Here is a 27980-nt window from a genome sequence, read left to right on the forward strand (position 1 = left end):
GGCCTATATTTAGAAAGCAGAGCCAATAACCAGGAGAGCATAAAGCCGGACCTTTTTTCAATTCTTTGCTTCTTCTACGGGAGGCTATCGTTTGATTCACATTCCCGGAGAAAGATAAGGAATACCAAATAACGAATATGGGTTTCGGTAGCTTGGTAAGTAAATTTGTGCAATTCCCTTATTGGTAATGGTTTTTTTTATTGTTATTACTTTCGTATGGTCCATTCACTGATTTGGAAAGTTCTTTGTCTATTAAAAAATTGCTACTATTTTTAGGAACATTTAATTTTACTCTTTTAGAATATTTATCCTTTTGCGTTGCCAATGCACATTTTGTTTCCGAAGTGTTGTGCAACCAGAGGCTATATAACTCTATACTTCGTGTGACAGAGAAGCTATGGATTTATCACGGTCTATGAAAATAAAAAATTACCAATTCTATCAAATAAAATTCTACGATTAGATTAGATTTTCTGTTATACGAAAGACACATTAATGATAAAAATATTCTATGTAAAATATGTCTTTTGCTTAAAAATATGCATAAAATAGAACTTCTCATACTTTAAATGCACTGTCGGCTTTATGTAAATATTTTAAATATTTATTCATTTAAAAGAGCAACACAAAATGCGCAGAGGAGATTTAACAAAATTAAATATTTTTCTAATTATTGTTACCTCTGATTTAAAATTGAATGAATGAGTGGTAGAAATAAATTAATATTACTAGAGTATGTGATTACTGAATAATATTATAATTGAATAATATTATAATATTTGATTATTTACTATATGAGGTGTACACTAGTATAGTATATGACCATATATATTATTGATCATACGAATTTATAAGAACTATACACTGCTATAAACTACCGACAATATGATAGCTATTGAATGTGAACATTTTAAATTACTCAAATGACTATTAACTATGAACTGACCACTAACCTTTTCTTAATGTTAAATATCACCGTAAAATTTGTTACACTCTTGTTTTCCTATGCATATTGCTAAGCAAAATTGTGACTTCGTAATAGGATTTCGGTATTGAATACCTGGTCTGCCAACACTCGCCCTTGCTTGGATTACCACGGAAGGGAAAGTTTGGCTGAAGGTGCAAACGGTGTAACGGTTGCCATACTTGTGACCTTAAAGTAGAAAGGAATTTAAAACGAATTTGATTTTTAATGTAATGCTTAGTATAGGATGAAAGTTTATATATCAAGAATGGTCCAAACTTATTTTAATAACTACAGGAATCCATGAATCCAGTAGTTTTCAAACTCTGTGCATTCAAGGAATCTGTAACATTACACCTTGTTTTTGGAACCCTCTGCCACCTTCTGAAAAATAAATATTAAAAAAAAAAATTCTCAAAGTTTTCAGATTTTACATTACGCTCAAAGGGTCGTTTTTTAAAGTTTTTTTTTGTGTTACCTTTATTAAATATCATGTTCTTCTCCCTAAACCATAAAATTCAGCTCAACAGCAACATCGCAAAAAAATTTAAGAATGAGCATATTTTTAGAATTTCCGATACACAGTTTCGCGCACAGAATTTCCGATACACAGTTAATCCGGAACCAAGCAATAGACTTCTTTTTTATATAAAAAAAAATTTATAACGAAATAAGAGAGGTAAAGGTAAAAGTATGGGGGACACCAGCGATGTACCATAGGTCAACTGGTAATGCCTTCCCATACTAACTCTTTGAGAAAAAAAAAAAAAAAAAAAAAAAAAAAAGAAAAAAAAAAGGGGGGGGGTAATTGCAAGTTTTATAAGAATTTGCATAAACTGAAGCTTTTCAAAAGGTCTAAAGTTTGCCTATTATGGTACATCGTGCAATTCCACAGTACGCCCCGCATCCAGTATTTATTAAAAATAATGGTGTAGGGCATAAGTAGATTACAAAATAGTAGGAATACAATTTGAGATTCACAAGATAAATTGAACATCTGATTTGGTGCAACAAAAATAGGAGATAAACATAATTAATAAACAAATAAACATAATGAGATAATTATAATTAGTACTGGCAACACAATGTTAAATGAATTGTTATAATAATGCTAAAGAGGTGGGTGTCCATGGGTTATTTCAGATATATTGGTTTATTGCAGTTTATAAAGTTCAGTTCACGAGCGGATCCATTTTGTCCATAATTACAGCATGTAAAAGTTCACCAAGTTTAAACTGTATGTGGATTTACACTTGACAGAGATCTAGGCCGTAGGAAGAGAGTCGTTGCATAATTTTCTGAAACTTTGGATATTGATGTTTATCTTTAATTAAAAATCTTTGGAATGCCAGGAGGTCAATTCTTGGGAATTTTATGTGAATATCCTCAGTTAAGGGGCATGAGAAAACGTAGTGATCAGGAGTTCCCTGTTCCCCACATATGCAGATGTCAGAGTTTGCCAAATTTCTTGCGTAGAAATATGTGGGGAAGGGTCCATGTCCTGTTATAAAGTAATTTAGGGAAGGATTCGAGTTCAGAGACGCTAAGCTTACATTGGGCATCAAGTTATATGTGTGTCTTCCCTGTGGAGCATTGTTCCACAAATCTTGCCAAGATTTTGAAGCAAGTTGTTTTAGTTGGTACTTGAAATTCGAGCGAGGCCACGGAATGATGATTTCAGTACCATCTTGATTAATAGCTGCTTCTTTGGCTAATTCATCTGCCTGATGATTACCAAAATGGCCACTATGTCCTTTGATCCATGAGATTTGAATTTTGTAGTATGGGATTTTTCCAAGAAGAGAATTTATGTCGGATATCAATGGAGAGGAAGGTAAGGGATTTTTAATAGCTACAATAGCTGCTTGGGAGTCAGATTTTATGCTAAATTCGTTGAGATTTTTGAGAATGGCTATTTCAATCGCTGCTTTTATAGCTGACAATTCCGCTTGGAAAACACTATTATTATTATGGAGATGGCCTTTCCATTTGATGATATTTGAGGGGGTAATTTGAAAAAAGATTGCGGAACCAACTTTTCCTTCAATTTTTGATCCATCAGTATAAGCAATTGGAGATGAACTTGAATTTTCTTCAGACGTGGTGAATATTATTTTGCTGAAGTGAAGCGCTGGATGAATAAGATTGGGGTTAATTTTCTTTTCATAATTGGATGGCCAAAAGGTTTGGTTGTTGAATTCTGCGGCTTGGTTAAGTTGGAGAACTTTCGTACAGGTGCATTCCATTTCTGCACTGATTGATAACGGAAGAGTACCAGCTAGAGTATCAAGTGCTATATTTGAAGTTGTGCGATACGCCCGAGTAATGCAAAGAGTAAAAGGCCTTTGAATTGAATTTAAACATTTAATCTTTCTTACTGTCATTGGTTGTGCCCAAATTCCGGCTCCGTAATTTACCATTTTTGAGATGACTGTTTTTAGAAGAATACGTGTTATATGCGGATTTAAGCCCCAGTTATATCCATGCATACGTCGTAGGCAGTTAGCTATTGATGTTGTACGAAGTTTAATATTTTGTAGATGAGGAATCCAGGAGAATTTCTTGTCGATTGTTAAACCGAGGTACTTGATTGTGTTCACAGATTTGATCTTTTGATTGTCAATTTTTAGAGCTAAAGCTTTAGTTATATTTTGTCCTGGTTTATGGATCACTAAGACTTGGGACTTACTATGTGAAATTTGTAGTTTTTGAATTTTGCAAAGTTGGTTAAATAACTGGAGTGTTTCATTGCAATTATTCTGTAAAATGTCTCTGGTACGGCCACTTGTAATAAAAGCTACATCATCTGCAAAAGCTACAATTTTTGAGTGATCTGGCCATGGATAGGCAATGATGTTGTTGAAGCTGATATTCCAGAGATCTGCACTCATGCAAGACCCCTGAGGACATCCTCGGACTTGATTACGCACAATTTCAGTGTTGTTGTAAAGAATCATACTTTTTTTGTTTCTGAAGTAATCTTGAATAATTAGAAATAAATTTTGAGGGCACTTAAAAGAACGCAGCGCTTGTAAAACTGCTGGCCACCATAAAGAATCAAAAGCTGATTTTAAGTCGAGACATATTATTGCAGAATGAAGTTGGTTGATTTTATTGTTTCTGACTTGTTCAAGAGCTGCATTAATTGTATGGCTTGTTGAAAGTAGGCTTCGAAATCCAAACTGGTTATTGCTTATTAAGTTTTTGCTGTAAACATGAAATTTTAGACGACCAATAAGACATCTTTCCAAAACTTTTCCCAGGGCTGGGAGAAGATTTATCGGGCGATAAGATTTAGGTTCATCGGAGCTTTTATTCTTCTTATTGGAGAGTATTATATTACCAATTTTCAGGCAATCAGGAAAGGTAGAGAGTTCTATACATCGATTGCAAAAACTACAGATTATGTCAGGATGGGCTTGATGGATTAATTTTATAATGTGGTTATCGATGCCATCTGGGCCTGGTGCCTTTTTTAAAGTTAGGTTTTTAATTATTTGCTTTATTTCTTGTTTTGAGAACGGAATATCGTTGTCTGTTTGTGGAATGTCATCGCAGTTACGGATTCTGGTTTGAGTAGGCGAATCTTCAGCTGGATCATCTTTTAGAAAGACAGAGTCAAGAATCTCATTTAGGGTTGAGAGAGTGGCATCCTGAATTTCAGCAGAACTTGAAAGCAAATTTGAGGGAAGTTGGATTTGTGACGGTTTAAATATTTTACTACTGGCGATCTTGTATAAGGTGCCATAAATTTCTTTATTGTTTGAACAATATTTGTGCCAGCTTTTTAATTTAGATTCGAGAATCATCTTTTTGTAGTTTGCATTTTCTTTTTTGAATTTGAGCCAGGCTTGGTGTCTTAATTCATCGTCAGTAATCGATTTCATTTTCCATTTCAATGCTCTCGCCTTATGCTTTTGAGCGCGTAACTCTTTAGTCCACCAATTTATATGAAAGTAAGGTTTTGCAGATCGTATTGGAAAGGTATTTTCACATATTTCTTGGATTTTTTTTATAAAATCTTCTGTAGCTTTATTTAGATCTTCTTTTGTTGCACTTAGTTGGAAGGAAGAAGTCATTGGAAATGCGAATTGTTGAATTTGCTTAATAAAGTTCTTTTCTTTCTTTTTAGTAATTTTAAAACGTTTCATTAAAACTGATTCTGAGTTCTCTTTCATTTCAAAAGTAATATATTTATGATCTGAGTGAGAGTTGTTTTCTTCAATTTTGCGATTTGAAATCGAATTAATTAGGTGATGGGAAGTAACTACGAGATCTGGCCACCCTCTCCCATACATTGTTTCGAAAGAAGGTAAATCCGAGGCTTGGTTATGAATGACAAGATTATGCGAATTGAAGAATTCCTCAAGGGACCTTCCTCTTGGACTTGTGGAATTGTAGCCCCAAAGCTGGTTGTGTGAGTTGAAATCTCCACAAATTATGTGTGGACTTCGGAAGGAAAACAAGATGGATTCTAAATCATGAAGCAAAGGAGAAATATCCTCGGAGGGAGATGCATAAATACTTGAAATAAGAAGTTGAGAGTTGGAACTGTTAAGACTGATTGTAACTAGGTCTCTTTTGGCTGTAATTAGAATTGGGTGCCAGCTATGATTAAAACTGATGATAGCTGCTCTGGGATGTTGATTGGGCGACTGAGGAGAATATTGAAAGACATTCCAAGACGTTGGAATGCTACTTACTTTCCCTTCAATACAATAGGGTTCTTGGATTAAAACAAAGTCTTTATGGTTATGAGTTAAGAATTCTGCTAGATGATCAGAAGCCGTTTTTGCTCTTTGTAAGTTGATTTGGAGAAAACGAATTGAAGAAAATGGAATCGAGTTTTTTAGCAAGGTTGGGGGTAGATTATTTTGTACATCACTGTCCACGTTATAATCTTGAGTTGAAGCGTTATTCTTTAAATTGCGCTCTTGCATGTTAATATCAACTGAAGAATTATTAGTTATGGATGATGGCAACATGTGAGGTTGTGGCTTTGTCCGGGTACAATAATTTGTTGAGCTTACTCCTGTACGTCTGGCATGTTCCTTCATGAGCACCGTGATCAGTTGGTAACGAAGAACCAGTTTCTTGGTTACTTAGCACACAATTTACACAGAGTTTTACGTTTGAGGTACACTCTCTATGGGAATGTTGTTTTGCGCAGATGGAACAGCAGGGAGGATTTTGACAGCTTCGACTATTATGTCCAAGACCCTGGCAATGAACGCAACGGGGAAGTGAAATGTAGGGACGGAAGGAACACGAGTTGAATCCAATGAAGACTCTTGACGAAGTAAAACAGTCACTAGAATCTGAAGAAATTTCTACAATCCAATTATTTCTATTTTCAGATCGGTGAACTGGAGAACACGAAATATCAAGATTCTTATTTGATGTAATTTTCAGAAAAGCCGATTTGATATCTTCAGCAGCCACTGAAGATGGTACATTAAACACTATGAGTTTGGTACTTTTGGGTTTTGAAGTACGAACAGTTACGGAGGCTTGTAGTTGTGAATTTTCAACGATTGAGCGGTGTAAGTGTTCTAAGTCTGCTTTCTTTTCGACACCGATTAAAAGCTTATTAGACCTAGTAGTACGAATATTATTGATATGAATACCCAGTTTTTGTGGATTAAGTGTCGAACTTAGTTGGTGTCTGATATCTTCAGGTGTTCTCTCTGAATCTTTAGGTTTCAGGAGTAGAATATGATCTCTGAATTGATTTTTTGGAGTCTGTTTCAAAGAAATGCTTTTGGCGGCAGCAACGGCGTAGGAATTTGGGGTTTGTTCTAGAAACTTTGTTTCGAATAATTTTTTAACTTCGTGTTGTTGTTGCTGCAAATGTTCCTTCACTTCAGAGATAACTGTAGTATTTGAACGCTGAAGAGACAGTTGCTCTCTCAGTTCCGAAATTGTACCTTCGTGCTTCGCTAGAGTAAGTTCTTGGTCTGCCACTATTTGACGAAGAGCTCTTGAGTACGATTTCAGCGTTGATAGTCTTGTAAATAAGTTATAATCCAGGAAAAACTTGCATTAATTGAGCTGAATATGGCACAATTTTAATGAGCTGTACTTCCTTAATTGCTTGAAATAATAACATCAAATGGCATCCATAGGTATCCTGGAAATGTGAATTAATCAAAAAGTTCAATTAATTTTATAGACGGCAGCACTATTACACAGGAAGAGTTTTATAAATAACTTGTGATCCTTGGCACTTCGCTTAACCACTTTCACAAACAAAGGAATATCGGCCGCGTTTCACGAGAACAGTAAAAACTAAGTATTTGCTGAAATAATGGTCGTAGAAACTAAAGATTTGCAGCACTGTGTTCGCGGTATGTTGCTGAAACTTGTGCTATGCAATTGAAATCGACTTTTGTTTTTAAACGACACTTACAACCATACAAGCGGGAGCACGTGAAACTGCAGTCTACACAGCTGCGAGCGTCGGTTGGGGGAGCGAATAAGAACGAAATAAGAGAGAAAAATGGTATATATTTTCATTGGGTCAAGGCACATATTAGTGTTACCGGGGATGAGAGGGCGGATATGCTAGCTAAAGTGGCTGCTCTGGGAGAGGGTGATATTTATGACGCTATTAAGGATTCCAGAAGAATTACCATGAGAAAAATGAAAGCAAGTATAATTGAGAAATGGATTCGGGAATGGAATGGTTCAAATAAAAATAAGGGTTACTTGAGGATTTTGACCATAAAAAGAAAAATGGATCTATTTAATAATATAGATACTATTCAAGTTATCACGGATCATGGTAGATTCCCGGCTTATTTAAAACGTTTTAATCTCCAGGGCAATGATCAATGCTTGGCTTGTGGTAAGTACGGAAATGCAGCTCATTTTATGGAAGAATGTAAACTGACCGAGAGTGTGAGGACGAGATTTGGAAAAATAAATGAACAGAATGTAATTGAAAAAAGAAAATACTTGAATAGCTATGTAACAGAATTTCTGAGGATTGTGAATGAAAACAAGACTATCATAGGAATAGGACATTAAATACTTAGTTTTTCTTTTTTTTACGAGTTTATGTGTCGTCTTACTATTTTTTGTTTTCTAACCGATTATGCTTATGATTTTCTTTATTTTTTATTGTGTGAGTATATTTTTGAGGATACGCAATCTGTGTTAATCTGTTTAATCTGTATTTTAATATTTTAACTTTTTTTGTTTTTGTTTTTGTTGTTGTTTGTCTGTTTCGGGTGTGCTGCGTTAACCATGAGGCTAATTATTATCGGCCAGGAGGGTTGCAGCATACTCGTAAATTAAACTAAACACAGTTTCGCGCACTGAAAATAAAAAGGTTTTTTCCGTACAGTGCTGCCATTGTTCGCTTTGAAATCGTTGAGTTTCTTAATCAAAAACTCATAAATGCTTTACAAAATAGGAAATAGGTAATAAAACAAATTCCAAATTAGGACTTTCAGATGCACATATTTCGGTGAAGGATTGCGTTATTCAAAACTGGATGGCTCTAGGTACCATTGTTTTATCACAATGCGAGAAACATAGATACATTTATGCAGATTTTTCATTATTTACTTTCTTTAAATGTAATACAGGGCTCTAATATTCGGTGGAAACAGTTTGAAAAGTGAATCAACGCAGAAATTAAATCGACACAAAATGCCAAAACGAAATTAATAACTCTTCTGGGCTAACGCTCTTTGGGCTAAGAAATCAGTCCTTCATGCAGAAATGGAAAAGCAAATTTTTGTTACGTTATGAATTTACTTATGAAAACAAACCTACTCCATATTTTTTTTTAGTTAAAAATAATAAAAAAGATAAAATACGTTATTTAATTATTTAAGCATTTAGTTTTACGATTCTCATAATCTTTGAATATTCTGGAACAAAATTTAAAATCGATAGTCAGAATCCAGAAAGTTGATTTTTACTCGAGGGAGACCTAGAGTAGATAGGCGGAACTCCAAGGTTCCGTGCATTACAATTTCGGTACTATGTCGTTAACCGAAATGATAGAGAAAAATAGCATAGGATCGGTAGTCCGAAAGCACACAAGTCCTATTTCTGTAAAGGAGCTTTTACTCGTCATCTTCTTTTTCGAAGTAAATGGATATTTTGTAACGAAAACAGAGCATCATAGAATTAAAAATAAAAAATCTGATGTGTACACCACATGACTTCCTTGTACGGAATATTAAATTATACGCATTTTTGCTTGCATTTCATTTTAACTTATTGGATTGAATTAAATCTACTTCGACGACAGCGCATAAACCACAATAGAATAAATGCATTCTTTAAAATTCACTCTAGTATTTGTTTACCATAGCGACACTCTGGCGCTAGATTCACTTAACAGTATTAATAATTATATGACAGTTACCTTATATAATAATCATATAACGGAACTTATATATTTCGTTCATATTATAACTCATAATGCACAAAATTTATATCATTTAAAGAATAGAATTATCTAATCGTTGCTACGTGTTCTATTCAAATACTATATAAAAGCTAGAATGATGTATAAAAGAAATTAAGCAAACAAAACAAAAAAGAAACAGTTTTTCACAGACGATTGAGTATTTCACATTTAATTAATTAAGTTCTCATTTCGCGAGAAGGCAAAAATCCATAAAAACTCAAAATATCTATATTAAAAATTACGAAGTAAATCTTAAACACTTATTTCCTCGAAAAAATTCCAGAAAGAATTAAGCATGATTCAATTGGCAATAATAAATGAATGCGTTATCTTTGTTGTTGCGAAGCTGAGTTTCTCTAGATTGGCAACAAATCCACTAGTCTTTGTTTCAAATGTAAACATCAATGGCCGCCATATAAAAAAGGCTTAGCGGCACTTAGACAACTTTAAAATTGTTGATAATTCTCAAAATATTGCATACAGATTTACTAAAGGCATAAAAACCTTAACCGGAAGATAAAAACAACATAATACAATAATTTTTAAAGCAAAAAATGTACAATTTAAAAACATATAAGAGTAAAGAAACTGAGATCACTAAGCCGGGTAACAGAGTGGATATATATATAAATATATTTATATACGTTTGGTGCGGCCGATTGCAACCAAAATATGAGGTGCACATCTACATGTTATAGCAGTCCTATATACAAAATTTCAACGTTCTGAGGCTACTCGTTTTTGAGTTTTGCGAGATATGTACGTACGTACGTTCGTACGTACGCACGTACGTACATACGTTCGTACAGACGCCCCGAAAAATTCTCTTCAGAATTAATTTTAAAGCAGTTTTATAATTTTTTTGAAGGAAAAGAGTATTTTATTCTGTCCTTACCTACAGATATCACGCAAAAACATCGTTAAATTACATTCGATAGCGGTCAAAATGGATATTTTTGTTGAAATATGCTGCCTGAAACTTTTCGTGATTACAATACTTCCTTTTTACTTCGTACAAGGAAGTAAAACAGTCAATTCGAAAGTCTTCGTGGACGCTACCTCCATGATTAAGCAGAATAGATTTTTGGAAGTATTGCGAAAAAATTGAACGATCGTTCATTTTTTTTAAATAACACGAACAGTGAATATCCCTTAACACGAACTCCCCCGAAGAATGTTATATGATTTCCTCTATCCTTTTAACTAATAAGAAGAGTTTTCATTATCTACGGCCCCATAAAAAAGTATTTTCCGAAATGAATTCACTCTAATTAGTTCAGGTAACTGCCATAACCTTTCCAAACATACGTATTAAAATATCTAAATAAATATAAAAGGATAAGTAAACGTAATTTTCAAATTAAAAAATTATTTGTAAAGGTTAGGAATTTCTTTCAAAATTTTATGAACCAGAAAAAAATTGAGGGCAGGGAACGTTTAGTCGAGTTAGAAATATGCTCACACAATTTTATTTCTAAAATTTTATATTTGAATAACTACATATTTAAAATCAAACTTGAATAACTACATTCAAACATCAATTTCTATCGATACACATCAAAAGTATGCAAAAATAGAGTAAAGAAACAAAATTTAATTATTGGCAGTTACAGGAAAAATATGTCGTACAGGGGCAGAGGTATAAAATATTACAGTGCATGCAAAATTTTACTGCAGTTTTCATGCTTTTGTTTACCGCCACTGAAAAGGTTAATGTGAGCATTTGTCCATGTGAACATATTTCATGTGAGCTTTTTTTCAGTTTGAGCATATTTCTATGTGAGCTTTATTCTATGTGAGCATATTTCCTTGCGGGCTTTTTTCCTGTGAGCTTTTATACCTGTGAGCATTATTCTGTGAGCATTTTTCCTGTGGGTATTTTTCCGGTCACCGTTATCGTGATACTACCAAAGATAATGAAAAAGTCACTTTTATATGAATAATGAAAATGCATTTCATAATGTGAAACAAAACCTTCGTTAACACCGAATTCCCATCCTTAAGCGAGTGGGGTAAGACTGCTGAACTCTGGTAGTTTGAGCTAATTTTAAATCAGGTGGTCGAGCTGGTTGCATGCGTACTTTTTTTATCCTGATGTGTAACAGGAATATGAGCTAGTTTGAGGTAGGAATATGAGCTAGTTTGCACTCCACTAGTAAGAGGAAGTGCTCTACAAAAGCAGTGTCCTCTTACGCAGATACCTTTCGTGTACTTGGCCTTTATCAGTTAACCTTTCAGACGACTGCGAAAACAGTACCCATAGATTATCCAAAATGGCTCCAATCGTTTAATGTAAATAAATGGAATTCTGTAATATAAATTTTGATTTTTATGTTTATGGAAATTACAAAAAGATAAGTTTAAAGCTAATAATCCATTAGAATATTAACTAATCATAACGAAAAATTTCTTATTTTCCCCGATTTCTCAATGTTTATGAATACTTCAGTAAAACTTCTTGAAGATCAGTCAATAAAACATCTTGAACAACTGAAACATCTTCAGTAACTTTCATCTGTTCTTGATCTATGCATCTTAAACCGTTATGACATGATGTTGTTCCCTCTTAGCTGCAATGATGTAAAAATCCATTATTTTAGTTTTGCATTAATTTTGCATCTTCATGTGAGATATCAAATTTGTATAGGTTATTTTAAGTTTCTAACAGTTAAGTTTAAACATGCTTTACTGAGGCTTCGACTAAGTCAGCTTAGTTTTGTATTAGATTTTTCTTAACTTGATCTGAAGCCCGAGTGGAGGCTTCCCTGTAAGCCCGAAAAGGGGCCGTCTGTAAATATTTCTTTGAGTGAATAAAGGATATTTTAACCCTTCTCTGGACTTTGTCGTTACCTACTTGAACTCAGCGATGAGTCGCTTTACAGCATAGATCAAGTTCGTTCAGCATAGATCAAGAAGACATGAAAGTTATAAATTCATAGAAAATATAATGTCGGATAATGTATTTATGCAATGAGATTTATGAAGATTTAAGAATGTTTTTTAAATATACCACTATTAAATTTTTGAAGGGAATATGCATTAAAATAAATATTATTGATGAATAGCTTAAAAGCATTGTTGTGTAACTCAAGTTCTTTGCTTGTCATACTAAGCCGCTCTAGATGGTACAGAGGGTAGCGTAGACCGAGTCTAAGGGAATAATATCGACTTCAGCATAAGCTTGAGCTATGTGTGTTTGTCCTGCTCTTAAGTCTATCCTTATTAATTGTTATAAGTCTATCCCCTGTTTAGCCAGCCCCCCAAGTAAATATAGATTTGTTTACCATTACGTCATTATTTTATTATTTTATTATTTTCGTTAAGAAATCTTTCTCTCCATCATCTTTCCCCTTCAGAGGGAATACCTATATCGGGGTCGTGGTAAATCACAAATAAGGCTAAACATTGCTATAAAACACTTTTAATGTATGCGATCCATTTCATATTCAACAACTAATTTAAAAACTCTTACATTATTCAAAATTTAACAAAGTGGCTACAAGGAATTCATTGTTTTCTGAAAAATCAGAGTATGAAAGTATTTGGGTAAATAATTAAAAAAACTTTAAGGTTTTATTCGATTGCCTAATTATTCAGTATTTCATTTAAAAATAGGTATTCATTTAGAATTTAGTAAACTAAATTGGACTCATCCGATAGCAAGACGTTATAATTTATAGTTTTAGATTCGATTCTAATTCGATAAGAAACAAGTTATAAAAAATCGAGAGAATTTGAATCAAAAAGGAGATGTATGTCTTAAACACCCCTGCAATTTTCAGAATATTTAAGTTATACTAATGTATTCAAAATGCTCCCGGTAATGCTCGTGTTTTTATCTAAAATGTACAAAATCGTCGTCTAGTGCCTTATGCAGTAACAGCCAGTGGAGGCCATACATTTCTATGCAGAATCATTAGATTACTTTGAAGAAGGAAACGTGAAAAATGTGCAATGCCTTCGCCGAGACTCGAACCTGGATCTCTCGAATACTCGCCGAGTGTGGTAATCGTGAAACCAAGAAGGCATGTTGGAAGAGGACACTCGTATATTACAGTACATTGCCTTATATCTAGAGCGTTCCTAACATTTCTGAAAACATATAGTAAAAAAGGCTTTTGTATCGCATCTAGAGGAAACGCACCTAAAAAAACTGCACTAAATTTCGATGCTTTTTCGAGCTTTTTCCTTCCGTGAATACGAAAGATTCCAACTTCCACTTAAATCAGTACTTCTGGAACAAGAGAAGATATCAGGGATGAATAAACAAAATTTGATTTAATGAGAACATGAAACAACATTTCTGTCTGTGCGCCCCCCTTGAATACATTTAATAAAATATGGCTACGATTTGGAATGCTAAATAATAAAATTCGCTACCTATGCTAGTTTAAAAAAGTATGTTATATTTATTTTGCTAAGCATCCTTTATTTGCTTGCAATTGATGTCATGATAGATGCGGAGTTACATTGGAAAAAAGACATAAGAACGCTAGAATGGCGCTATATTTTCTATTCTTGAAAAATGGAGCTAGATAAATCATTTTTTATCGACGCGCTTATTTAAATATAGAAGCGAAAAAATTAAAAAGGGGATACAGAAACGAGATGGAAAAACTCAACATTATAGGGCAGGAATTTTATATTTTTAGAAATGTAAAACAGTGATTGACTTGAATTCCTCACTATTAAACATTTTTAAAAAAGGAAATCGATTTCTGAAGACAGAAGCACTTCATTTCTGATTCCAATTCTGGCTCATGGCTTCGACATCAAGCCAAACGTAGAATAGCTGTCTTTCAAAGTAACTATTTCCTGCTGCTCTTGTAATAATCGGTTCAATGCTGTAGTTACTTTTATGATGGATGATAGAGCACGTCAGATTTCAGCCGTAGTGCTTTGCGCTAATGACAGACCCGTTAACAGTTTGTAAACTGACGTTTATCCAGCTGTACAGTTGCCTGTGCGATTCGCATAAGAATTTCCAAGTCACCACTGCTGTAAATATCCCGTAATATTTCGTGTATCCCATCACGGACATCAGCAACACCTGCAAATCATTCACCTTCAAATACACCCATTGTAAAGACTTTAGGTATTTTTTGGAAGCAGGCAAGATGAAAAATTAGCAACGCTTTCTCCGGAATTCGAACCACGGACCTCTGGAATACCGGCCCAGCGTGCAGACCACTACACCACGAATGCACGCTAGGAAAAGAGAAATATCTTATACCGTAATAATGTCAAAGTATCCAAAAACGTGTTTCACACGGATCATAGAATTAACATAACGTGATTTAATTCTGTCCAGTTTGTTTATCGCTCAGGTATTTTTGTGGTGATAGCTCTCAAAGCCTACATAACATCTTATAGTTCTTGTATTTAACCTAGCTAAGTTATTTGGAACCAACAGCAAGTGTTTCAATACTACAAGCAACAAATGTGAGAAAACAAAAAATCTGAAAAAAATGCAGACAATAACCACTATATTTTCACTTGCAAAAAAACCTTTTTTCATCTGTGTTACTTCCAGTGCAGAACTTACATATAAGATACCCAAGGTATAAGATTGCCTTCGTGGTGTGGTGGAACTTACATATAAGATACCAAGGAACTTACATATAAGATACCTTAGGGCCCCACCCAAAAACCATCTAGGTATCCGAAAACCATATTTGGGACTGACATATAATATCTGGATATATATAGGGCCCCATATCTCAAATAGTATAGGGCCTTATCAAGTCTAAATCCGGCTCTGGTTACTGCTTACTTTTTTATCATTAAACTGTTAATTCATTGAATCTGTATTGGCAATGAGTTATATCTCAAACAGTATAACAACCGAGCATTTAGGAAATATAGGACTATCAGGCCGTGTTTAGTTAACTGCTTTCTAATTTTACGGAAATTCAAGGTTGTTAGTGGATCATGATAACCGTTGAAATATATCAACATTGCCAGAACTTTTGGAAATAAAAATACGCCTAATAAATACAGTTTAAATTGTGTTAAAATGAGTGTTTCATTATATCTACGCTAAATACAGGTTGTTTTTACGATTTTGATTGTCACATTAGCGTGTTTCTCTTCTAGTTCTAGTCTATAGTTTAAATTTATTTAGATTCCCCCAGACGGTGTAATGTTGAATCACGCTGACTGGCGTACCGATGAGCCCGGGTTGGAATCCCTAAGGAATGAATGCTTTTAAATGCATAGTATCTGTGCGCTATGGAGGCTCTCAAAATATAGGCTAAATCGAAAGTTCTCTCGACTGGTTTGATGGCGGGGAAATAGAGGTAAGAGACCCTTGGACACATCCTCAGAGGTATTCTCCTTGGGGCGGAGCTGGGTAAAGTCGTACTATCACCTGTACGGTGTTTAACTCATCCCAATGACAAAGACAGTCTTGCCCTCCTTGCAACAATAAAATCCGTGTTCTTGTTCCGATTAGATCAGACAAGTGAGATTAGCCACAATAACAAATCTATTTAGTCCAAGAACTCTTTAAAATCAACTCAACGTTGAATAATCTAAATCATTCCTTAGGAAATAAAATAATATACCTCCGCTTTCCAGCATTTTTGACGCAGATGTTGTCATTTTAAAGTCTGCGCAGACTTTAAAATAACAACATCTCAATGACAATAACATCAGACAAAATTCTCCAAATTATCCACTCCAATCTATAAGCGGTGCATAGACAGCAGAATTTTGAACTTATGAATTTTAAACGGATGTTATTATTTCTTCAATGTGTTTTTATTGCATCGCTTCTCATAATTATTTTCATATGTTTACTTTCAGATACTGCTTTCTTTGGCAGCGCATGCTGCTAATGCAATGTATCCAATGGAATACGTCGAACTTTCCCGTCTTCCTGCTGCAACTAAATTCGATTCCTCGGAAGATATATTTGCAATTCGAAAATCGGATGACGACAGCGATTATGATGATTCTTCGAGTTCTGAATCTGATGAAACGAAAGCTGAGTTCCGAAGCGATGAATCAGACTTTAATTTTTCTAATTCTAGAAGAAATGAAGATAGGTGGACCGATCAGGATTCCAACGAATCTAATAAATACAATGATTTCGAAGAAAATGATGCACTGTTCTCTTCAGAGTCATCGGCAAAAAGAAAACGTGATGATTATTACGATAATTTGGGGAAAAAATCTAAGAGTTCTTTCTATATTTCTCCTCTTCGAAATGACAAGGAAGATGAATCCGAAGAAAAAATAGGCAATACAGATGCAGAAGAAGAACACTATGTTGCTGAAGAATCTTCGAATCAGAGGAGTAAGTCTAAATTGTCAGATTATGATGACTATTATCCCCAAAAGAATGGCAATGCTGAATCCCAGTCTTACAACCATCAAACCAGGGAAGATTCCTATCAAGCATCCTCTTCCAGATATATCCCACAATTAACTCTGCCTCTGAGAACTGAATCTTTGCAAGATCCTCCAGCAAGAAGGGCGTCACGAAGCAGGAGATATCACCCAAGACCACGTCCGATTCCAATAGACGATATCACATCGGTTGAGAATTCAGAACACCACAATATTTCCCCTTATCCTCATTCGCCCAAGCCAGCTCCTCAGGTCCAAAGGCGCAGATACGAGAAAAAACATTCTTCGAAGAGACCTGCAGAATCATACGTACGCCAGACATACACACATGACGGAACCAAGTTTACAAAGAGGAGGCCAAAACCATTGGTGAAAGAAAGCAGAGACTTTGCTCAATATTCTGTTCAAGCTGACGTTCCATCCTTCCCTAAAGGTTACGGAAAAGCTACAAGAGAGCAATTCCACGAACAAGTACGTACAACTTTAATTTAAAAAAGTAGGCTTAATACCTTTATTGAATACAGAATGCTTAAAAGGAAATAATAATTAGAGCTATTTCACTAGTTTCGTAGTGGAGGAACTAGAAATTTGCAAAAGAATGAATATTTTGTAGAATAATTGACCAAACTCGAACTCTCCAGCTTTATTGCAATACTTTAAACAAAACAAGCTTCTCTATAAATACAGTTACAAAAAGTTAGTTTATAAGATAGGTAACTCAAAATAAAAGTTTTATATTTTTCTGTCACTCAAATGATGTGTTTTACATAATTGAGCGTAATGCAAGCTTAAGAAAAAAAAAAAAAAAAAAAAAAAAGAAATTGTGACGAGAAAGGGCCGGGAACCCGTTTTAAGGAAATCTTGGAAAGAAAAAAAGTTTGATATTTTAGAAAATTGAGTTCAAACATTCTAATACACTCATGTACATAAATTAAGGATGATGCAAAATCAGGCAAAGGAAGAGTTAGAAGCAAAACAAATTTGACTTATTTGTAAAGCTTATTTATTAAACAAAAGGTAAAGAGCAAAAAAAGATGCTGTATGTTTGATATTATTAAAAAAATTAGCGATTTTTTCTCCCTGGACCAAATTAAAAAAAAAAAAAAACAAAAAAAAACAACTATTTACAGAAACCCAATATTACATGGTTGGTATAATTGTTAATACATTGTATGTCTCCCAGACGATGCAATACAGTCCGTACAACGCCTAGGCATGCTGAGTATCAAATTATCGATCTGATGTTGGCGGATATTACAAATTTTTATATTTACTCAAAAAGCAATGCTCTCCGAAGTTCCGGTAGACGTGTAGGAGGAGGTTGACGGGCTGCAACTCGTCGGCCAAGCATGTCCCACACGTGCGTTACTGGATTCAAGTCCGGTGAGAATGCTGGCCAGTCCATACGGGTGATATCCTCCGATTGAAGGCATTCGCTTACGATGTTTGCACGGTGAGGACGGGCGTTGTCATCCATAAACAAAAATTGTGCGCCCATGGCGCCCCGAAACAAACGTACATGTTGTTCCAGAATGACGTCCCGATAGATTTGGTCTGTCAAGGTTCCAATTTGAACATGCAGGTCAGTTCTGGAACCCAGAATAATTCCACCCCAAACGAGCACTCCTGCACCATCGTAACGGTGTCGTTTAATGATGTTTTCTTGGGGGTAACGGGTACCTGGAGCTCTCCATATCAAAGTCCGGCGAGAATCAGACAGCAAGCTAAACCTGGACTCGTCGGAAAACATCACACAAGCCCACTGTTGCGGTGTCCACAATGCATGCTCTCTACTCCAGGCTAACCGCAAGCAACAGTGAGTTGCATTAAGTGGAACGCATCTGACAGGTCTACGAGCATATAGACCAATCTGCTCTAAGCGTCTGTACACGGTCTGCCTTGAAATTGTCGTACCAGTGGCTGAAGAGAGCTGACGAGACAGGTCTGAGGCTGTGCTCCGCCTTTTTCTTTTGGCAGTAACTGCCAAATACCGGTCCTCATTCAGCGTTGTAACTCTGGGGCGACCTGTGCTGTAACGTCTACTCACATTACCATCATCTTGGAATCGTTCCCAAAGCCTGGAGATGACACTCTGGTCAGTTTCAAGTTCGTCTGATACCTCTCGTTGGGTACGCTCACATTCCAGACGGCCGATAATTTTATCACGTAAAAAATCATCCAAATGCGTCCTTTGTGTCATAACTATTCGGTTATTGCACTGAAATGCTTATAAAGCGCCTGCGATCAATTTTACTTCTTGGCCTGTATTCCTTATATATCACTCTCTTACACTCTCGTCATTGTGACGTACCATCGGTGTCATCTGGTTACTTCCTGAAATTTGCATATGATTCTTGAAGATGTATGTAGTGATTTTACAGGTGATATATTTATTTTAGAGTTCGATTTCCGCTTGACTCCGAATTATCCTTAATTTATGGACATGAGTATACTATAAATTGGTTCGAGTATATAATATATTAAGAATATCACCAGGGCCTACTGGCGGCCGAGTGGGTAAAAGTCGCGGAACATTGGTAGTTCGTCCGAGGTTCGAATCTCGCGAACGGGCTGGTTGCAAGGGTGTTTTCGTGATTTTTCCCATGTGTAAGATGTATACGAGCAAGTTTCCCTTAGAAAGTCTTTCACGAAGGCCTTCCTCTTCTTAGGCAGATTGCTCTCGATACTTTGCTGTAATCTCATAAAACCAAACCAAAACCAAGAATATTAACATGATAGTTATAGGAACTCTAGAGCTGTATAATTTGCAAGACATCTAGAACATTTAGTTTCTGGCTACTTGAGCATTCCAGTTTTATTTTCTCGCGGAATATTTCTTTCAAAAGTAGCATTAGAGTAATAAATGGATATTTAGATAACTAGAAGAGAATATAAATGACAGAACCTAACCTCTTTTATATATTGTGGCTAATATCCTTACATATGCAACAGTCGGGACATTTTCTATAAAAGCGGATAGCAGTATACAAAAAGAAGTTGATTTCAGCACTACTGTTTATCATAAACCAATTTGTTTGACATCCTACACTAAATTACGTCCCTTTGTTAAACAAAAAATGGCTTCTAATTACTCTTACGCACATCGCGTTCTCAAAGTTTGTTCTTTCGAATCGTTGCTTTCTCAGGAAATCAGTTACTTGAAATTGATTGCCATTGACAGAGAATTTCTCCGATGGTCACTGATGAAGCCTTTAAAATGTTTCCTCTTGTAACCATAGAAGACATTATGTTCTAAAATTGCTAAAATTAACATTCATAACCTTATCATTCCTGCCTATTAGTTACAAAATCGCACCGATTCTCCAGAATTTCAAGTTTCAGGTCATTTTCTCATCTATCGGAGTGAAATTATTTATTCTATTCTAAAAGGTTCCATCTCCGACTTTAATTCTTGGGTAAATATTAACAGTAGAGCTCACAAGAAATAAAATGGGTTTTGGTTTAACGACCGATAAAAAGTTATTCCGATCGATGTTCCACAAGCCATTTGGTACAGCTCTTGTTTTCGATAATCTCTGAAAAGTCCTTATGTGACGAGTCGACTGTGAATTGTAAGTTATTTAAATATGTTAGTCTTAAATTTAAATAACTTACAATATGATAAAATTTTAAGAAGTATATTTGAAATACTGATTTTGATAACAGTCTCCTCTCTTTTAAGTTATCAAATTAGAGCACTACAAGTGGTATCCTAATTGTCCTTTATCACTCTAGTTTGCATTTGTTGTCCAAGTATGCTAGTGATTTCTGCCATTTCCAGGTGTCTATACACTTACAAGAATCGTCTGATATAATTATAAGGTATTTCTCCCACCTTCTTGGCGTGGCTTCGTGGTGTGGTGGTCTGCACACAGGGCCGGTTTTCCAGAGGTCTGTGGTTCGATTCCCGGCGAAGGCGATAACTCATTTTTCATCTCTATGGCTTCGAAAATATCCTAATGTCTCTATATTGGCCCCCGAATTGAAAGAGTGGTGGATGATGATTCTCCCCACCCAGGATTTGGCGACTGAGTCCCCTACAAACCCCAGTCGCCCTTTTAAAAATGGGGGAGTATATAAGGTATTACTCCCGCCTTCCTAGCGTGCCTTCGTGATGTAGAGGTTCTGCACGCTGGGCCGGTATTCCACAGATCCGTGGTTCGATTCCCAGCGAAGGCGTTGCTAACGTTTCATCTCTCTAGCCTCCAAAATATACCTAATGTCTCTACAGTGGCTCCCGAACTAAAAGGGTGGTGGATGATGATTTCTCCCCACCCAGGATTTGGCGACTGCGTCCTGTAAAAGCCCCAGTCGCCCTTTAAAAGGGGGAGTATATAAGGTATTTCTCCCACCTTCTTGGCGTGCCTTCGTGGTATGGTGGTCTGCACACTGGGCCGGTATTCCAAGGTCCGTGGTTCGATTCCCGGCGAAGGCGTTGCTAATTTTTCATCTTGCCTGCTCTAAAAAAAATACCTAATGTCTCAACATAATGACCTGGATTCTGAAGCATTATTTCTAATTTGAAGTGTTAGTTTGGATGTACTTACGTAGTTCGACAAAAAATGGCCGAAGATGCGTGTTTAAAGATGCATCAGTTTGTTTCTACTGCTTAGATTTCAGTATTATCACTGCTGATTTGCACAGACAGATTCCAGATAATTGAAAGCAAAATTTTAAAAACCATATTTCTCATACTAAACTAGCTGCTGATTCATTGTTTCCGAATTTAACACCTCAGAAGGAAAATTACAGTTATTTTGTTCTCAGATTCTATTTAAAGATACGTAGGTTGACCAAAGATGAAAAGGTAAAAAAATGAATGTTTAGTTCGAACAAAATAATCTTCCTTAAATTCAGTTTCTCAAAGCTTTTCATTGCCAACCCATGGGTAGAGAACAACATCAAAAACTAAGCTAGAGCATTCTGAGAAACTGAAGATGGTATCTTAAACGTCCGAATTCATGCTCTAATAAATCCGTTTCCCTTATTCCCATTAAGACCAGAACACGCAAGTTAAACATCATGACTGCAGAGTTTTCCACACGTTATTTTCAATGCTTATTTAACTTTTTACTCTTTTATACGATGATAATTTACACGAACCGATTTAATAGTAGGCTGAGTTTGAAACTACAAAGCACAAATGCTGTGCTCTGTTTCACTCATCATAGTATTCAAATGTGCAGATGTATTCACTTCTGAACTGAATATAACGCTTACAAACCGGTTGCTAAAGTTCTTATTCTAACGCAAATTGCAAGTGGCCGTTCTGGTGCTGCAATAATTGTTGCAAATCGATCATATCGTAAGTTCTTTGTAATCGTCATTTTACCTTGGTCGTTAGTGGGAAGCTAGGTCAATGAAATCCTGAGTTAACAGAATACTGGGTTAGGCTAAAGGCATCTGCAAACTAAGTTTCTAATACTTACTATGGAAAATAGACCAAAGGATGGAAAAGCAAACAATTTTGTGCCAGGCATGAAATCTATATTGCCAGAAAATGTGTTTATTAATTAAACTAATGCTTCAAATGTTCGCATCATTAATCAAGTGAACATACTGTAAGGGTACATTGATTTCAAATTATATCAATTAGTTTCATTAAGAAATAAAATAACTACTTTAATTATTTAGATGTGAGTATATTTCTTTTAAATCACTCAGATTTTTAAGCAGTTACACACTTTAATTTGAAAGAGTGTACAGACATTAGCTTTTTTTTATATGCGGGACACATGAAAAATGAGCAACCTGAAAAATGAGCCGGGGCTCGAACCTGGACCTCTCGAATACGCGCCGAGTGTGCTAACCGTTACACCGCGAAGGCATGCAGAATGGAGGGGGAAAATATTTAAAAAAATTTCTCATTTTTTTTGCCAAATAGCAAAACACTGAAAATTGGAATATACGAGAGCTCGCGTACAAAATAAAGGCTTCATGTTTTACGCAGTGGCAACGCCTGTCCAGGGCAGTGGGTGACATGGTAGCGTAACGTAACATATCGATACAAAAATTTTAGAAAGACTCTACTACGGACGTTTCTTACATCAATTTATAAATTAAAATCAGATTTCATTTAATAGAACTTTAGCCAATTTTTCTTTCAGGCAAAGCATTTTTACTAAACTCACTGACTTTAAAACGATACTTTTTCCCTACGAAATTAAATTTCTTTCCTTCTTCAATAAATTTTGTTTTTCCGTATTCGAAAAAATTTATTCCATAAGTAGAGTGTATTTTTCACGCATTCTTTTGCTATTGTTAACTTTCAAGGTATTTCCCAAATCGCAAGATTTATCTTTAGGTTTTATTTCATATACATGAATATTTTGCGTCGAAGTAGTGACTAAAATCTTACCATTTTTTCATGACGAAATTTCTCGCTCCATATGTACTCAGTTATCCAAGCAAATTATTTGAGCATAGAATAATTTCTCAATACCTAATGGGATTTTCAAGAAAGAATTTCTCATTAATAATAATAGATAAAGCTTAATCTCAGATGAGCTCTGTCTTCCGGAGACATTAGGTACACTCAGCTGCTAAATCCTTCACGATACCTTGCTTAAAACAGAGTATTTATTCAACGCAAATACACTCTTTTGTAAAAAATTCGAAGCACCAAGGACTTTTGCGATCGTGACGAAATTTGGTATGCAAAAACATCTTTGATCGAACATGCAAATGATCAAAGTTTCAAGGCAAATGAACAGGACTTGCGATCATAGCGCGTAATTCGCAAAGTATAAAACCAATAAAGAGGCGGAAAATTTATCTTTTTTTGTTGCTTCCATTGTAATTCCGTGAAGAAGCAACTAACGATGCCATTATGATGATATCGAAGACCTTACAGACAATTAAACGACTTCGAACGTGGTCGCATTGTAGGGTTGCGTGAAGCTGGGTGGTCATACCGAGCAATAGGCCGCCACCTGCAGCGTACAGACGCTGCTGTTCAAAGATGTTGGCAGCAATGGTTGCTACAAGGAAACTGCCGACGAAGTGAATGAAGGCTCTGAAAGGCCAAGGATCAAAAATGCGAGGCAAGATAGGATGATTGTTCGCCAGGCCCGAACCACCCCAACGGTATATTGTCGACTATTCAACGCACTACAGCCACGTCTATACCTCTCACAGAAAAGAACTTTACCTTTAGTCAGAAAAATATTGAAAGAATTAGAAATTACATGAATGAAAATATTATAAAGTATTCGCGCAGCAAAGTTCCTTAGTACACTGTTGTTATGAGTCAAACGTAGGGTGTAGAACTTAGGAATTCTGAGGTATAAAGAAGTAAAAACTTTTCGCTGAAAGAATTTAAAACCCAAGTATTTTTAATAAAGTATTCTTTATGTAACAAAGGATTAGGCAAGTACGAAAGCTTGTTAATTTGTCAAAGCTTCATCAAACTGTATTAACAAATCCTTAAATGCAGTACCCTCGATTTTACCATCATTTCCTGAAATAAAATATGCAATGAGTTGAGAATTTCTCCATCGTAAAGAAATACATAATAATTCATATAGATACGTTTCGCAAGGGGCTATGCAAAAGAGTAGAGAATTTAAGTGAGTATGATATAAGGTATTTCTCCCGCCTTCCTAGCGTGCCTTCGTAGTGTAGTGGTTCTGCAGGCTGGGCCGGTATTCCAGTGGTCCGTGGTTCGATTCCCGGCGAAAGCGATTGCTCATTTTTCATCTTGCCTGGTTCCAAAAAAATTCTAATGTCTCTACAGAGGCGCCCGAACTAAAAAGGTGGTGGATGAAGATTTCTCCCCACTCAGAATTTGGCGAATTTGGGTCCCCTTAAAAAAAAAAAAAAAAAAAAAAAAACCATCGCTCTTTAAAAGGGGGAGTATATAAGGTATTTTTACCGCCTTCCTAGCATTCCTTCTTGGTGTAGTTGTTCTGCACGCTGGGCCGGTATTCCAGAGGTCCATGGTTCGATTCCCGGCGAAGGCGTTCACATATTTTTCAATCTCTCTTGCTTCCAAAAATTCCCAATGTCTCTACAATGATAAGGCAAAGAAACAAATCAAGCTTTCGAAAGTGAAAAATGAAACTTTTTTAGTAGCCGTCTTCGAGCAATTTTGCTAGAAACTTTAAGCCGTACTTGTCAAAATTTTAAGATCATTCGTTACTAGCCAAAGTGAAGTTAAATTTTACAATTACTGCCTTCATTGCTGAAGTAATGTCAGCAGCCGCCCATACGGCGAGCCGAAAGTTCTCTCGAGATGTTGATGGTAGAGAAAGAGGGGTAGGACACCCTCGGACCGTCTCCCCAGGGTGCTGTGCTTCAAAATTGAGGCGGAACTGAACGAAGTTATACTGTCACTTGAATGGAGCTTGCGAACGACAGGCGCAATCTTGCTTTCCTTACCACGATGAATTTCTTGGGCTTGTTCTGTTGTTACTGTCAGACAAGTGAGATAAATCACAACAACAGCAATGTCAGCTTTGCTATGTAGAGTGTGCACGAAACTGATTGCAGATAGCACGCATGCAAAATTACTGATAACATCTGGACTGAAATTTCCGTTGAACCTTCAAGTGCTAATGTACACTTGTGCGATAACAAAGATAGTTTGTAATATACTGCTATCAACGTTCTATTGTCATAAAAACTATATTTGCTTTCTTGAAATACCTTGTTTATATATGTACAAAATTAAAATCTATCTAAATTTGTATAATTCTGAAAGAGACATAATTTTTATTTTCAGGGGACAAGTGGGCCTCATTCGTACAAGTTCGGCTACAATACTGGAGATGAGAATAATCCGATGGCTCGCTATGAGGAGCGTGGCCCTGACGGTATTGTGCGAGGATCTTACAGCTACGTGGATGCGCTTGGAAAAAAACAAGTCGTGAATTACGAATCCCATCCCAAGCACGGTTTCAGAACAACGTTTAATGAGAGCTAGAAAAAGAACTTATACGACAAATAATCACTAAAACCTGAGTGCATCGCGAAGTACCCTGTTCATCAATTTCGTGGATAGTTACATCCTCGTGCTTTGACCACGAAAGCTTACATTATCGTCTTCAACTATTTTCGCGTTTTTCATAAGCACTGGCTAAGCCGTGCGCACAATTCACAAGTGCACATCAGTATAGCCACTGAGGGAGGGATTTCAAAAATGGACCAATGAGCTTCTATTGCTCCTGTGACGCTGAATATTTGAAACTGTGGATATGACCGCATGTTATTGTTTACGTTTTATTTTGTATTTGTTTCGCAGTTATATATATATGGCGTATAAATGCTGCTACCATTTTAGTAAAAAATCTCGTAGCGCTTTCATTTTATGAGTTTATTAAATCGCCAGTCATGTCACTTTCGTCAAACTTATCCCGCATTGATATTCGGAGTAACGTTCGCGGCATATTATCGCTCTTTATATCGAGAAAATGACTCAAAATACAGTTAGCCTCGAATATTATGCGTTTACTAACTCCTTAGGATTAAGAGAATTTAAGTATACAGTTTTTCATTGAGTTGAGAATAACTGGAAGGGCTACAATGAATCTAGTATTTTCTTATCTTAAAGCTTGAATTCCTTTGATTTTGAAAGTGTAAGATTAAAAAATATATCGTGAATAATTTGATTATACCTATTGTAAACATTAAAAATTATTTATGAGTAAATTAAAAGTATTTGTTGTGAATGAGATTACTTCATTCTCTTTGAAGAGCATTTCTTGTGCAGACAATACATTTAAGAGTGAACAGTTATTAATGCGAAACTTAACACACTAAATGTGTAGGAATGCGAATTAGGAAAATTCGCTTTAAATAAAATTCCACATTGACTATTATTACAGAACAACGTTTTCATATAGACTGCAATAAAAATTTCTAAGACTTCTACTATTTACATATTAAATTATGCTCGTATTTAATCGAACTTCACACTAATTTCAACAAGACATCCGCAATACTTTAATTATTTTGTACAGGAAATTGCATGGCAAACCTTTTCAAACCGTCTTCCTTTAAGATCGGCAAAGATCATGTAAAATGACATAAATATTACTGGAAGCCCATTGATCCATTCTAGAAGCCAAGCCCTTGCACTTACAAAATATGCAAGCCGTGCTTGCATGCTTGTACGTTAAACGCCGCACATGCAACCAACTGTCAGATGATATATATCAAAAACGAGTACTTTGACATAAATTGAGATGACACCTTCATTTTTTGTTTCAGTGATTTCCAAGTAAGCAATGACATGCCTGCTGTTATAGGAATCCTCAACAATAAATTATGTAAAGTAAGAGCATCATAAGTGTGAGGAACTTGATCATCTGTAGAACTGGATTCAACTTTACATAAAGAGATTCTTCAGAGATATTTGCGAGAAAGTCTAAGCACATTTTCTAAAATGTTCCTACTGTTCAATAAGTTTTCTAGAAACGCTCTATTTTCAATTTCTTTACGTTTTTAACTACGATAATATGCAGAACATATATATATGTTTAAAAAAAGTCTCTTTTATTGCTCGAGAGTGGATTCCCGAAACGACATCGGGAATTTAGCATGCCTCTAAGCGTCAAAATGGTTAAAAAGCAAATTTTGGAACGCTCTTAAAAAAGGAATTTACAAAATATAGATGATGGTTTAATTCACTACGGTTAACTGCTCTTGCTTTCTACATCGTTGTTTTATACCAACTGTGCTGACCAATACACAGAAACACAGCCTTCAGATTTCCAGTGTGAAGAAAAAGTCAAATGAAAGTGTTTTAACGCATAAGTGACTTTTTAACTCCGTTCGGAGATGAGCTTCAGTAACTGCCAATCAGGCGTTCTAGTAACTGTTCTATTATAGGAAAGTTAAAAAAAGAAAGGAAAAGACGAGGAAAAGCAAGGTGTTTATTTGCGAGCTTGGCTGCAAAAAATAACTTCCTAGAAGCTCGCAGAAGAATTAAGAAATGAAAGATTTCACTGAATAATCGAAGCAAAATAAGTATCTGTAACAGTTACTTAAACACGGCTATAGGTACTTAAAATTCGCAGTTTTTATGCATCCGAAATGTCTATTATTTGAAAAGAAATTTTATTTTTGTAAATAATTTTTAACAAAATAAAGAAATTCTAATATTGTGTGCTTTCGTTGATTAGAAGTCATATGAATATAGGTGGTGTTTTGCTACAGTTCACAAATACATATATTTAAAATATTTCAGAAATATCACTTTGGCTCTAATAATATAGAATAAAGAAGAAATTAAAA

At 35.5% G+C, this 27980-nt stretch overlaps 1 protein-coding gene across 1 annotated transcript; it reads left to right on the forward strand.

Annotated features, from left to right (window-relative positions):
* On the forward strand, window positions 1-27852 carry LOC118185108 (uncharacterized). The gene is made up of 3 exons (XM_035354912.2): window positions 1-155; window positions 16200-17216; window positions 25468-27852. Exons 1-3 carry the CDS (start codon window positions 138-140, stop codon window positions 25666-25668), a joined length of 1236 nt encoding a protein of 411 aa, XP_035210803.1. The 5' UTR covers window positions 1-137; the 3' UTR covers window positions 25669-27852.
* Window positions 27853-27980: the final 128 nt, after the last annotated feature.

This window comes from Stegodyphus dumicola, chromosome 5, assembly GCF_044657685.1.
Source record: "Stegodyphus dumicola isolate Sdum_Otavi_A_Nest chromosome 5, ASM4465768v1".
NCBI lineage: Eukaryota > Metazoa > Arthropoda > Arachnida > Araneae > Eresidae > Stegodyphus > Stegodyphus dumicola.

Excerpts from the sequence above, each read along its gene's own strand:
- LOC118185108 (XM_035354912.2), top strand. Across the intron at positions 17,217-25,467 it reads GAGAGCAATTCCACGAACAA|GGGACAAGTGGGCCTCATTC; the intron begins GTACGTACAACT and ends TTTTATTTTCAG.